The 15,636-nt window shown below is 42.1% G+C and overlaps 1 protein-coding gene across 3 annotated transcripts in view; it reads right to left on the reverse strand.

Annotated features, from left to right (window-relative positions):
• C4H11orf65 (chromosome 4 C11orf65 homolog) overlaps positions 1 to 15,636 on the reverse strand; it is a 71,606-nt gene that overhangs the window by 25,065 nt on the left and 30,905 nt on the right. For all 3 annotated transcript variants that reach the window (XM_030200273.1, XM_030200270.1, XM_030200272.1), the window contains exon 4: positions 11,731 to 11,784. In XM_030200273.1, the coding sequence (XP_030056133.1) occupies positions 11,731 to 11,784 (54 nt within the window). The remainder of the gene's footprint in view (positions 1 to 11,730; positions 11,785 to 15,636) is intronic.

Raw genomic sequence — 15,636 nt, forward strand, 5'->3', positions numbered from 1 at the left:
TTTTGCAGCATGACCATATACCTTTGCAATACCTAGTACCAGGGGCGTAGCCAAACTTCAGTGGGAGGGGGGGTCCAGAGCCCAGGTGAAGGGGCACATTTTAGCCCCCCCCCCCCCGGCGCCGCCACCCCCCCTCGCCATTGCCGCCCCTCCCGCCATTGCCGGCTGACTCCCCCCGCCGCTGCCACCACCAACTTTGCCCCCCCCCCGCCGATGACCCTCTCGACCCCCCTCCCGCTGCCAACCCCCCCCTGCCGCCGTTGTCGCCTACCTTTCCTGGCAAGGGACCCCAACCCCCGCCAGCCGAGGTCCTCTTGCTTACCGCGCAAGGCTTCGTTCTGTTTCTGATGTCCTGCACGTACAACATCTGACTCACTGAAACAGAAAGAAGCCTTGATCTGCAAGGCTTTGTTCTGTTTCTGTGAGTCTGGCGTTCTGCATGCACAACGTGCAGGACGTCAGAAACAGAACGAAGCCTTTCACGGGAAGCAAGAGGACCTCGGCTGGCGGGGGTTGGGGTCCCCTGCCAGCAAAGGTAGCCCATGGCGATGGTGGGGGAGGGTTGGCGGCGGGAGGGGGGCCCAGGCCCCCTTGGCTCCACGTAGCTATGCCCCTGCCTAGTACATATTACTTATTTTATTCAAAAATTTATATTATACACATATACACAGAAAGAGTAACAACATACATAATAAAAGACTGACATCATACTTAACTAGGGAATAACCATTTGCTAAAAATATATATTTTAGTATATATATATATATATTCCATCAGAACATTATCACACACAAGCTCTGGCATTTGCTCATTTCTCATTGACTATATATATTGCTACAAATTTTCATTTTGTATCATTTCCAATGTCATTCATGGGAATTTTAATTTTCTTGGGGGGGGGGGGGGTTCTATTTTTCCATTACGGGAGCAATACTGTGAATTTCGGAAAAAGTGTGTGCTCTTTCCTAAAGCCTGCACTCTCTTAAAAGACCATGCACTTTTCGCAAAGTGTGAACACTATTTGCAAAGAGAATGCACTGTTTTGGAGAGTGCACAACATCACAAAAGAGTGCATCCTCTTTGTAAATAATGTGCACTCATTGTGAAAAGTGCTTACTTACCCCGCACCTGTTTTCTATGGTCTTCATCAGCATTCCATAACAGAAGAGTCTGTTTTACTTCCTGGAAACCCTGCACTTCCTTTATAGCCCTGCAAGAGGATGCTGTCTGATGTAATCACTTCTGTCTAGTAGTATATAAGGAAGTTACTGACTCCCAGCCAGTGCCTTTGCAACAGGTCGCCTAGCTTGGTCTAGTGTGAGCTGCGGCCTTGTTCCAGCCTGTGTCTTCAGTCCTGTTCCAACCTTGTTCCAGTCTGCGTCTTCTATCCTGTTCCTGTGCATGTCTTCTGTCCTGTTCCATTCTGTGCTTTCAGCCTTGTTCCAGTCCTTTTCCAGTCCATGCCTCTAACCTTGTTCCAGCCCAGTTCCAGTCTGTGCCTTGGTGCAGCCTTGTTCCATCTACTCCCTGGCCTTGACTCCATTGGGCCAGCCCTCAAGGGCTCTTTTAAGAACCACTCTCTGGTCTGGTCTTTGTCAGAATGGGACTCGCCTGCTGCCAGCTAGGGCCCACCTAGCCTTCGGATTCGGTAGGCAGCGCAAAACCGTGACCCAAGGGCTCACCTATGCTGAACCATGTCAGACTGCAAAGGCCATTAGCTCGGGCAAGTCACCCGCTTTGCAGCTGCTCCAGCAATTGGCTCTTCAACACCAGCAACTTTCTGGATCGGTCCAAGATCTGACTACCTGCATGGGCCACCTCCAGAACCTTGCTCAGGAATTCCAGCTACAACAGACTCAACTTGACAGTTTACAGAAACCCTTCAGGGGTCTGCGCTCAGCTTGCTGCAATGCAAGCCATAGGTCCTCCAGTTCTAAACCCACCTCTGGGGCCTGCCCCAGTGGTACTGCCTCCAGCTTACCCAGTGTCTCAGCCTCGAGTCTCGGCACATGTGCGCTTTTGAAGGGAACCCCCAAAGCGTGCCAAGGATTTATTAACCAATGCTTGATGAACTCTGAACTACAGTCCTCCACTTTTCCTTCAGATCGGGTCAAAATCATCTTTATCATCTCTCTCCTTTCCAGACTGGCTTGGGCATCTCCCCTATGGGAGAAGAATGACTCACTTATGTCCAATCTGGCAGCCTTCCTCATGCACTTCCGGCAGGTATTTGACAAGCTGGGGTGTCTGTCCTCGGTAGTTTCCAAGCTCCATGCCTTGTTCCAGCTACTCCGTGGCCTTGACTCTGTTGGGTCAGCCCCCAGGGGCTCTCTTAAAAGCCAATCTCCACCTTGACTTGTTGGGGCACCCTCAAGGTCTCTTTTTTTTATGTATAAACCGTTTGTATTGCATTATCATGAAAACAAAGATATATATACAACAATTAATGATGAATTGAATTAAAACAAAACCCACCCCGCACCTCCCACCCATCCCACCTGGTCTGGTCTTTGTTGGGACAGGACTCGCCTGCCACCAGCTGGGGCCCACATAGCCTTTGGATTGGGTAGGCAGCGTGAACCCGACTGCAACCCATGGGCTCATCCATCCTGAATCATGACACTCGGGGACAGTTTTTTTGTATTTTATGACCTTTTGTTTGTTATTGAGTATCCAAACATAGGTACGTTTCACATTTTACATTTATTTGTTATATTGCATATCATTAAACACATTTAGGTGGTGTACAATTCAAATTTAAAACGGGTGGTAGGAAGGTGAAAGCAGACACATGGAAGCTGTTACAGAGGAACATTATAAGGAAGAAGCGAAAAGGAGGAAGTAATTTACTTCATCTTAAGATACAGAAGGGAACATAAGACCAGACCAGACCAGAACAACTGCACGTGAGAGAAGAAAAGCAGGGAGGGTATACGAGGGGAATAGAGAGGGAGGAGGGTAGAGGTGGGGTAAAAGGAGTATTTGTTAGAAGAGATATTGAGAAAGATGTTAAATATGTTAAAAACTGATAATGTGTTGTATTATGCTATGAACCTAAGAATTTATAAATAAAGATATTAAAAAAAAAAAGATACAGAAGGGAAAGGTTCTGCTAAAGATCACAAGGACATAGATGATGACAGTACAATGGGACTGCTACAAGTGGATCATAATTAATGTCAATCTTCAACTGAGGGGAAGGCCTGTCTAAAAGGTTTTAAGAAGTGACAATATGTGTGGACAGTCCATGTGGGTTCTATTCAGTTTTACGCACTTCAGTTTTTTACAATTTTCTTATTTTTCATCACAGTCTCTTCAGTAGTGTGGCTGTTGGAGCTGAGGAACACCATGTTCTCTTTAGGTGCTATATTTTTTGGCAACTATGCAGGAGAACTACCAGAATATTGGTACCACAATTGGAACCAGAAGTACTCAGCCTTTTTTCTTAGAAAGAAAATGGGAAAAACATTTTGCATATGGTCCTCAGTGAGTAAAAGGAGTGGGGGAATGCTAATCCTAGTCCAACTCTTTATGACCTTGGTCAAGTCACTTCACTCTCCATTGCCTCAGGTCAAACTTAGATTGTAAGGCCTTCAGTGACGGGGAAGTACCTATTGTACCTTGTATTATAACTAACCTTGAGCTACTAACAGAAAATCATGTGTTAATTCTAAGTAAATAAAATTTTGCTGTTGCTCTGCTGTTTAAACATATATTTAGCAGGCAAGGTTTTTTTTTAATTTTTTTAAATTTCAGAGCATATTCAGCAGTACAGAGTTTCCAGCACCTTTTCCATTGCATGCTAAGTACCCCCCCCCCCCCCCCCCCCCCCCACACACTCACACTCTCAGATAGTGTTCCACCCACTGGAGAACTAGCATCTTCAGACAATCCCTGTAGCACCATGGGAGAATGTGAAGACAAATGCTGCAGCCAACATGTAATAGCTCAGCCCTTGTAAAATGGGGGAGACATGGGCTGAGCTGTCCAGGCAATAAAGGTAGAAAACAATGTTAGTTTTGGTTTAGTAAGTTAAATATGCCAGCTTTGGGAATATGAATATGCAGCATCTCTGATATATATTTGCATTTTGCATTGTAGAGAAGGAAAGGCCTTTCTGTTTCTATTTATCCAGTGTTGCACTGCACTACCCGCTTTGTTTTCTTTTTTTTTACAGACACTGTAATGTGTGCAGAGTTCAGCACCCTCAATCATTTTGAAAAGTTGGCACCTATGATCACAGCCCCTTTCAGATTCCTAGACATCTGCAAATTCTGCTGCACATCTTGGCAAGGACAGAACATGACCTTCTTTCTTTGTCCTCTGATCATGAAATCTTTTTAAGTGATGAGATTATCTGAGCACTTTCCTCTTTGTTTAGTACTTTGTGATACAGCAGGTGTCTCTCTAATGCTGTGTTACTTGAGAGAGGTACATTAATGATGATTATTTATAGAGCATAATGGTCTGTTCTATGAAGAAAAGGTCAAAAGAAGACTTAGAATAATCATAGGATAAAAATCTTCTACCCGCTGCTTGCTGTAATTTGTTGTCAGTGCAAAAGATACGGTAAGAAGAATATCATTAATAACTCAGACTCTCTTGTTTAATGAAAACAGGATAATGCACTGAACCGAAGCCCAGTTAGAGCAGTACTGTGGCTCAGAGCAGTAAAATAACAAAAGATATACAAAGGCATAAAAAGTAAAATACTGTTTGACAACAACATGATGCCAGCAGACACATTTCAGCTCTGCATGTGTTACGCACATGGAAATGTCCTATGACTCTATGACTAAAACCCAGATTATAACTCGGCATACTTTTTTATTTAACAGAAAATGACTCCTATTTACCAATGCAAAGATAACACAATGTTTTCCTGCAATATTGATGGGAAAGATTCTGGAGGAATTATTTCTTGATACCGCATTTTGTAGACATAAAACATAGCAGAGACTAAAGATACCTGGAGCGTTAAGTAAAGAGAATAAGGGCTAGCTTTTAGGCTTATTGTTCACTAACTTAACATTATAAGAAAGGTACTGTTTGCTTGTAATAATAATGTCATTCTCTTTCAAAAGAGAAAAACATTTCAAAAGTGGCAGAAAGTGGCAGATGTTTTTCTCACCAAAACATCTAAATCACAATTTTCAAAAAGGCAGAACTGGGACGTTTTCACTGAGTTTGGCCAAATAGCAAGGGGGCGTGTTGGAAAAGTGTTTGGGGTGGGCTTACAATCTGGACGGTTTTTTGCAATAATGGAACAGAAAAAAAGGTCCAGGACAGAAAAGAAATATGTTTCTATCTAAACCTGTTTAAGTCACGACTAAATCTGAAAAAGGTGCCCTGACTGACCAGCTGACCACTGGAGGGATGAAGGCATGATCCCCCTTAATCCCCCAGTGATCATTGACCTCCTCCCACCCCCCAAAGGTGTAACAGTAGATACTGGGCTCTATGACAGCTCCAGATATTATGACCATTCCTAAGAAAGCAGCAAGCAAATGGATGGAACAGCCCGGTGGTCAGTGCAGTGGACAATGAACAGTGGGACCCAGGTTCAATTCCCATGAGCTCTTTCATTTTGTTATAAATATGTGAGCTCTCCTGGAGCATATATATTTAGGTACAGGAGATATTTCTAAGTGACCTGCAAGCCTGAGGGCTATTGTAGTGGTGAACCTTTAGGTACCATAGGTTTTTTTCTGTTCCTGGAGGACTCATCATAAAATATGAAGGAGTTTAGCTGGATCCCTTTATGTAAAGTCCACTGCACTGACCTCTAGGTTGCCCCTCTACACTGCTGGAATGTCTGTGTGGCCAGTTCACTACAAATGCTGCCAGACAGATGTTCCTATGGCTTTTTTTCTACTTTTTTTCCCCAAAATGGTACTTACAGGTGGACATGTTCAGCCTGAAAATGTGTAGCTCAAACCCATAATTGAACCAGAAATTAAGGCATTTTCTGGTTCAATTATGGCTGTGTGCTAGAAGTTAGATTGAGACATTTTGGTAAAATGTCCCAACTTGGACTTAGATGTCATATTGAAAATGCCCCTCCACATAATTGTGGAAGAGGGAGAGGGTAGAAATGACCCTCACCCTTTCTAATTCCTTGGATTTTTATTTTGTTGTAACACCTCAACAGCAATTCTATGAGAGACTACTTAACTTTATATTTGCAAATAATTTGTATAAATCTGGAAAGTTTTGTTTTTCAGCCTATTCACTTGTGACAGAGTCTATATTCCATCACTTAGGAAGAACCCAGGGATAAGGAAAAGGGTGGAAACGGGGACTAGAAGTTTGGAGTTAGGTTCAGCCCCCACAGGAAGTGGCATAAGAGAGGTCCCTGGTGAACCGTAACATCAATCCCTGGGAATAAGTGCAGTGAAGGGAAATCACCCGAATTCAAAAGACTGCTCACCTAGTTCCTCCAATCAGAGCAGGGGACCAGAATTTCCATCCAATCCAATAACAGAGCAGAGTTTGGAGGAGGAGTCTGCGGACCTATAAAAGCCTGGAACTTGAGATATATCACAGTCTTCCTGTGTGAAGGCTGAGCAGGAGGACGATGGACTACAAACTGAGGACTGCACAGTAAGCAAGGCGATACTGAACTGCTATTATTGTTCCTTGTGATTCTTATTTGTTGGATTGTTGGAATCATGCCTACAGTTGGATGTAGATTAGAGGAATAAGCTATGAGGGAGGAGGGCAGCCTCTGGTGTTATGCCTGATTCTGTACATGTAAGAAAATCCTTACAGCTCTGCAAGTGGATACTTGGAAAGGAAATGATCCCACAGTGTCTAGAGTAACTGGGTCGGGGCAGGGCTTCCTCTCCCTTCTTCTCCCTTCCTTTCAATGTGGCAATGGAACTGCTGAGTAGGAAGATCAGCAGGCAGTGTTCACGCAGTTGAAGGGAGATCAGCTGGGCACTCCCGCAATGGCAATGCTCCCCCAATGGGGTGAGGCGACTTCTTGCGATAGGTGAGTCAGGGTCTGATCCCACTGCGTCTGGCATCACTGGGTGGGGGTGGGGCTTTCCCTTCCTCTCCACGTGGTGGTGATGGAGCTGCCGAGTAGGAAGATTAGCTGGCAGTTTCGCACAGTTGGAGGAAGATCAGCTGGGTGCTCCCACGATGGCAATGCTCCCCTTGATGGGGAGCAGGCGACTAGTTGCAGTTTGGGACCTATGGCTTCTCTGGAAAAACCGGGCTTCATGCTGGGAGAGCTGGGTTAAGGCTGAGGAAATGGGTGGGTGGCAGACTACTCAAAGTCTTCACGGTCACTTGGTCCATGCCTTCGGGCAGGTGGTGTAGGACAAGAAGTCTTCACGGTCATTTGGCCCACGCCTATGGTTGGGTGGTGTAGTACCAGAGGTCTTCACTGTTACTCGGCCCATGCCCACGGGTGGGAGGAGCATGACATCAGCAATTAAATAAAATTCAAAGAAACTATAAAACTTGAAGCGCATCTTAAATTAATCAGCCTATGTTGGTACCCAAAAGAACGTAATTCTACAACTCGTCTTAGTTTCTCATGGGTCAGAACATGAATACATTAAACCTGAGCTCAGCTCCAACATTAAGTATGCATACTTAGAAAGGTGAGTAAAACATCATACACAAGAGAAAAGTTCAGTTGAACACAACGAAACACTAGGCTGACCCAAATGATCTTTTTATCTCTATGAAAAGCAAGAGACGTAAACATTCCATGATGTCTAGTTTCCTAATCGGTGGCAGGGTAGCTTTCAAGATGTTTGATGGCATTACAAAGTACTCAGAGATTTCAGCTGCACTGTTTCCCTGACAAAAGAAGCAATACAAAGATTTCAAGTATCAGGATATGTAAAACATGTAAGCTGGGATCACTAGGTGCTCTCTAATATCTGGCAGAAATTTGAATGAAATTGGATGAATGATTTGAAAATTATTACAAAGGACACACAGAGGTAACAGAGGGCTCCAGTCCTAGTTTTACCCCTGTCCCTTATGACCTGGAGCCCTCTTCTCCTCTTACAAGGAAGCACGATCTGGAATCTGCTACATACTTTTAAATACGTATCAAGCCTTTCGGCACAGCAGCCAACATGAATACCAACAAACTGCTCATGATAATCTACTTCCTCCCCCTAATATACTACGCATGGACTATTCCCAACATAAATACCAACTTACCCACAACACACATACCCTACATACAACATACGTACTACTCACCAGAACAAAAGAATAACTATCAACAAAAAGGAAAGATAAACATATATGGAAACAACCAAAAGAAAGGGAAGAAAGGACACAACAAAACTAGATACCAAGAAAGCAGGCAACTAATAAGAATTAATACAACTGCGTCCCGAACCGAACCCTACCATTCAATCCAAATGGGATACATAAACGCCAGATCTGTAGTAAACAAAACACAGGATATAACAGACTGGATTAGTGCAGACAACCTTGACTTCCTATTCATCACAGAAACCTGGATACACGACCTCAAAGACCCTATTATCTTAGAACTATGCCCACCAGGATACAAAATTACCCATTGGACAAGAAATGGTAAAAGAGGAGGAGGAATAGCCACAATATACAAATCTGAATTCACCATCACAAATATAGCTGAATCCATACTGCCACAACTCAAAATTGCCTCAATAAGAATCAATAACCCAAAACTGCAGGAACAACTTAATGCAGTTATACTTTATAGACCACCAGGCAACTGGCATGACTCCCAAACACACTTCATGGACTTTATTTCGAACACTTGCATCTCTTCCTCAAACCTCATCATAATAGGAGACATCAACCTACACCTTGAAGATACCACCACAACAAGTACCCAAGAATGAAAAGATTTCCTACAACTATGGGATCTCCAAGAACCAAATTCGCAACCAACTCACACCAAAGGACACACATTAGATATCATCACACACAAATTTGATCACAATGTAAACCTTATATTAACAGATACTAAATGGACACCTGTATTGTGGTCAGACCATTACAAAGCACATATTAGCCTCCTATGGAGAATGAAAGACACAACTAACAAACAACCACGAAAACCTTACACCACGAGAGGAAAAATAGATCCGGTAAAATTCTGGCAACAGATTTACCACGATGAATGGACAATAAAGGCAGACTCAATCCAATTCCTCTTAGAATGGGATAATAGATGCAAATCAATACTAGACAACATTGTTCCAATCCAAACCAGAACTTCGCACAGAAAGAACCCAATTCCATGGTTTAATGAAGAACTGAAAAAACTCAAAACACAAGTTAGGAAATTAGAACGAGCGTGGAACAAAAAGAAAGACGATCCCACACTTAATGCATGGAAACAACTCCGAAGGAAATATAAATACACCATAAGATAATCCAAAAGACTATACTACAAAACTGAAATTGGACCAAACTACAAAGACACACACAAACTCTTCCAACTCGCGAATAAATTGTTAGACACCACACCAGTCATGAATAACAGCAAAGACACACCAGGAGCTGAAAACCTTGCGAATTACTTCAAGGAGAAAATCATACAACTGCGACTCAAAATACCTGTCAGCCCCATCGAATACACTACACTCCTAGACTGCCTAGACCCAGACCTCGGAGTATATCCTGCAGACAGGATTTGGACTGAATTCGAAATACTATCAGAAGATCTCATCTCACAAACACTTAAAAGATTTGCAAATCTCATTGCAAATTAGATGTATGCCCAAATAACCTTATGAAATTAGCCCCTCAACAATTCATACAAGACCTAACGAACCACGTGAACTTTATGCTACAAAATGGACTCTTCCCAAGGGAAAAAGGAAACATTTTACTCACCCCCATACCTAAAGATGCAAAGAAAAATGCCAATGAATTAACTATAGACCAGTAGCATCCATTCCCTTAATTACCAAAATAACAGAAGGGATGGCGACCAAACAACTCACAGAGTATCTATACAAGTTCTCAATACTACACGACTCCCAGTCAGGATTTCACTCTAACCACAGTACTGAAACCGTACTAATTACGCTTATGACCAAATTCAAATAAATGATAGCAACCGGCAAGAACATACTACTTCTACAATTCGACATGTCAAGCACCTTTGATATGGTTGATCACGGAATTTTATTACACATTCTCGAATACTTTGGCATTGGAAACAAAGTTCTCAATTGGTTTAAGGGGTTCCTGACTACACGCTCATATCAAGTGACAGCAAATTCGACTACATCAGCCACATGGATACCTGAATGTGGAGTTCCACAGGGATCCCCCCTCTCACCGACCATATTCAACCTAATGATGACACCCTTGGCCAAACTACTATCGAAGCAAACCTCAACCCATACATATACGCCGACGATGTAACGATCTTCATTCCATTCAAACAAGACCTAAGTGAAATTTCCAACGAAATCAACCAAAGTCTAGATATCATGCATTCTTGGGCAGATGCATTTCAGCTGAAACTTAATGCAGAAAAAACCCAATGCCTAGTACTCACCTTGCAACACAACAAGGACAAATTTACCTCCATCAACACACCAAAACTGAATCTACCAATCTCGGATACCCTAAAAATTCTTGGAGTCACCATTGATCGGCACCTAACACTTGAGATTCATGCGAAAAACACAACCAAAAAGATGTTTCACTCAATGTGGAAATTAAAAAGACTAAGACCATTTTTTCCAAGGACCGTCTTCCGCAATTTGGTACAATCACTGGTACTCAGTCATCTGGACTATTGCAACTCACTCTACACCGGCTGTAAAGAACAAATACTCAAAAAACTCCAAACAGCCCAGAACACGGCAGCCAGACTAATATTCAGAAAACCAAAATATGAAAGTGCGAAACCCCTACAAGAGAAACTACACTGGCTCCCACTCAAAGAACGAATCACGTTCAAAGTATGTACCCTCGTTCATAAAATTATCCATGGAGCCGCCCCAGCCTACATGTCAGACCTAATAGACCTGCCACCCAGGAATGCAAAAAAATCTTCTCGAACATTCCTTAATCTTCATTTTCCCAATTGGAAAGGCCTGAAATACAAATTAATACACGCCTCTACCTTCTCCTATATGAGCACGCAACTCTGGAACGCGTTACCACGCTATCTGAAAGCGACCTATGAACTGGCCAACTTCCGTAAACTACTAAAGACTCATCTCTTTGAAAAGATATACCACAAAGATCAAAACATGTAAATCTCCAAATACACCCAGAAACGTTGTAACGCGTCTAATGTCTCACTATGTCTCTGCTACACCACTATCTTGTATCTCTAATGTCTGATAATGTCTTCTGTTATACCACTATCTTGTATTTCATGACCATGTAACCCAAAATCTTTCTGTAAAACCAAATGTATATCCTCTTCTTATTTCCAGTATCCATGATATATTGTAAGCCACATTGAGCCTGCAAAGAGGTGGGAAAACGTGGGATAGAAATGCAATAAAATAAATAAAAATAAATTACAAAGGAAGAAACAAGGATTTTATAAGGCTTATGGGAAACAAGGTTTAAAATGCTAGGAGTTAAATATCCCCAAATCTTTAACCATTTCCATAGCTCAGGAACTTCGGTGAACAGCAGCCAGCATGACCTATTGAACTGAGGGCCTGATGTATAAGTATTTTTCACACAAACACAAAATGGAAAAGTCTTATTTTAAAAAAGAATACTTACTCCTCCTAATCTGAATCTGACGTGAATTCCCGCAGCTGCATCTAAAAGTTCTGCCTGGAAAAGATGAAACTCTTATTCTCTAGATATTTAAAGCATCCGTATTAACAATGTCAACAGATTCACAGTTGCATTCCATATTTAGTTGGTCTTATAATCGGTTCTACATCATTTTCACTTGCTTATTTCTCATAGTTTAGAATGATTCGTGTGGTTTTTTTTTGTGGTCATAGCACAGATGATAGTTTCCAACTATATTCTTATTTGAATTTGCTTGTAGGATAATGGTACAAATGAAGCCATAATATGGAATATCTTGAAAAATGTATTTCACCCTTGGGAATTTTTTTTTTTTTAGGTTTCATTTAGTTTATTCACTGATAGCATAAAAAGTGCCACTACAGAAACAGATTGCTATGCAAATGGTAAATTAAACATTCAGACAGAAGTCCATGGGCAGATTAGGAAGCCTAGGAGGGGGGAAATGTTCAAAAAAGGAAAGGGAACAGCTCTGGGAGAAGGAAAATCAAATAAAACAAGACAAGAGACAGCACAGGGAAAAAGCAAGAGAAGGCTGGATGCAAAGCAGAAGGGCCCTTCTACTAAGCTGTGTTATGCACCTAACACAGGTGGTACTATGCAGTAGATATTATTAGCGTGGCCCCGCACTGAGGTCTTCTGCACTAAAATGCAGCCAGTGCAGAAAATCCCATGTTAGCTGCTTAATGCTGGCGTGAGGGGAGCTGGCTGTGACAAGGATTGGCAAAGGACTGCTCATGGGTTGATACCTCTCACTAGTTGTTACAACTAGCCGTCAAGAGGAGGCAGGAAGTGCAGCTGCACTACTGGCAGTCTGTTAGCACAGCTGGTAAAACCATAGGTGTAGCAGCAGCACCCATCTACATTTTTGATTCTTGCCCTCTCTGTCATAGCCCGATGCCTCTCTCACTTCTGATTCCCTCACAACCCTTAATCCTTACTCCCCTCCTTTAGACAAAGCTGACCACTGATTCCCATAACAAATCCCACATTCCAAACAGAAGCCATGCCCCCAATGCCCCACCCATCCCAGGAGGAGTAGCCTAGTGGTTACAGCTCCAGTCTTGACATCCAGGGGTGCCTGGTTTAAATCCCACTGCTGTTCCTTGTGGTCTTGGGTAAGTCACTTAACCCTCCATTGCCTCAGGTACAAAATTAGATTGTGAGCCCTCCAGGTACATGGAAATACCCAGTGTACCTGAATGTAACGCACCTTGAGCTACTACTGAAAAAGGTGTGAGCAAAATCCAAAGAAAGAAAGACTTATCTGGGGTTTGGCAGTGGTGTTTCCAGGCAGAAGCGATGCACTTCTGCTCCTCCCCAGGATTGCGCCAGGATCCAAAATGGTGCCAATGCCCTATAGGGGGTAATCGCATGATACCACCACTAGGGGGCATCCTGTCTACCCAGGCATGTAATGTAGTGCCCGTGCAGGGTGGATGTAGGCCACACACCCCTGCATTTACTACTCAGGCTTTGCACTTACCACATGTTAATTTTTGCTGTTAACATGCTCTAAATGCAAAACTTAACCACACTTAATAAAAGAGCACCAAAATTAATAATAAGAATCTGTGAACACCAGCCCTTTCGGAAAATTACAGAGTCCTGGGCCAAATCAAATTAGGAGACCCAGAGTCCTGGAACTCACAATTTAATACAGAACCAAAAAAAAAAAATAAGGATAGCAAAAGATGCTTTATTATATAAAAACGACCCGACACAGCCGTGTTTTGACCCTAAGGCCTACCTCAGTTGGTAACTGAATACACATTATTTTAGAAGAGAGGAGGACCTTTTGTGGCAACACCATTTCAAATCATTTGGTAACTGAACATATGCTATTCTAGAAGAGAGGAGATTGTTCAAGACCCCTGAGGTAGGCCTTAGGGCCAAAACACGGCCGTGTCGGGTCGTTTTTATACAATAAAGTGTCTTTTGGTATCCTAACTTGGTTTTTCCTCACTTTTTTTTGGTTCTATATTTCATGGTATCGTGAGGGTTTTTACCTCCTTTTTTTTTTTTTACTTTACTCACAATTTAATAAACAGATATAGAGGCAATTGCAGCAGGTTTTTAGCTGTAGCCTGTAGGAGTGTGCAAACGTGTTTAGGATTAAGGAAAAATCCAGTAGCCAAATTAATTTAACTTAAGAATAGCAATTCTAAGCCAGACCAATGGTTCATCTAGCTCAGTATCCACTAGACCAGACCAATGGTTCATCTAGCTCAGTATCCTGTTTCCAACAGTGGCAAATCCAGTTTACAAATACCTGGAAGAAACCCAAGCAGTAACAACATTCCATGCTAGCAATCCTAGGGCAAGCAGTAGCTTCCCCATGTCTATCTCAATAGCAAACTATGGACATGTCCTCCAGAAACATGTCCAAACCTTTTTTAAACCCACGTATGCTAACTGCTGTTACCACATCCTCTGGCAATGAGTTCCAGAGCTTAACTATTTGTTGAGTGAAAAAATATTTCCTCCTGTTTGTTTTAAAAGTATTTCCATGTAATTTCATTGAGTGTCCCCTAGCCTTTGTACTTTTTGAAAGAGTAAAAAAAAATCGATTAACTTTTACCCGTTCTACACCACTCAGGATTTTGTAGATCTCAGTCATATCTCCCCTCAGCTGTCTCTTTTCCAAGCTGAAGAGCCCTAACTTCTTTAGCCTTTCCTCATATGGCAGGAGTTCCATCCTCTTTATTATTTTGGTTGCTTTTCTTTGAACCTTTTCTAATTCTGCTATATCTTTTTTGAGATATGGCAGATACGGCAACCAGAACTGAATGCAATACTCAAGGTGAGGTCACACCATGGAGCGATACAGAGGCATTATAGTATTCTTGGTCTTATTTTCCATCCTTTTCCTAATAATTCCTAGCATTCTGTTTGGTTTTTTTTTGGCTGCGGCTGCACACTGGAGAGAAGATTTCAGCTTATTGTTTACAATGAAACCTAGATCTTTTTCTTGGGTGCTAACTCCTAAGATGGACCCTAGCATCAAGTAAGTATGATTTAGATTATTCTTCCCAATCTGCATCACTTTGTATTTCTCCACATTAAATTTCATCTGCCATTTCAATGCCCAATCAAAAAGAATGTATTTATTTATTTATTTATTTATTTATTAAATAATAAATAAATAAAATACATGTGTACCCCACATTTTCCCACCTATTTGCAGGCTCAATGTGGCTTACATAGTACTGTAAAGCTTTCGCCAAGTCCGGTAAGAACAAATACAATGTGGTGTTGAGGTAGAATGAGATTCATGTGTTATAGACACATTTGGGAATTATAGAGAGGAGGAGTTATGATATGTCCAAGTAAGAGCTTAGGTTTATTTGAGTAGCAGGGTTCAGGCATTTAAGTTGGGTCCGTAGGGTATGCCTTATTGAATAGGTTGGTTTTTAGTGATTTACTGAAGTTTAGGTGGTCATATGTAGTTTTCACGGCTTTTGATAGTGCGTTCCATAGTTGTGTGCTTATATAGGAGAAGCTGGCTGCATAGGTTGATTTGTATTTGAGTCCTTTGCAGTTAGGGTAATGGAGGTTTAAGTATGTTCTTGTTGATCCGGTTGTGTTCCTGGTTGGTAGGTCTATGAGATCTGTCATGTATCCCGGGGCTTCGCCGTAGATAATTTTATGGACCATGGTGCAGATTTTGAAGGCAATACGTTCTTTGATTGGGAGCAAATGCAGTTTTTCTCTGAGGGGTTTGGCGCTTTTGAAGTGCATTTTTCCAAATATAAGCCTGGTTGCTGTGTTTTGGGCGGTCTGTAGTTTCTTTATGAGTTGTTGTTTGCATCCTGCATAGATGCCATTGCAGTAATCTGCATGGCTTAGTACCATTGATTGTATCTAGTT

The sequence above is a fragment of the Microcaecilia unicolor genome, chromosome 4 (assembly GCF_901765095.1).
Source record: "Microcaecilia unicolor chromosome 4, aMicUni1.1, whole genome shotgun sequence".
NCBI classification, from domain to species: Eukaryota; Metazoa; Chordata; class Amphibia; order Gymnophiona; family Siphonopidae; genus Microcaecilia; species Microcaecilia unicolor.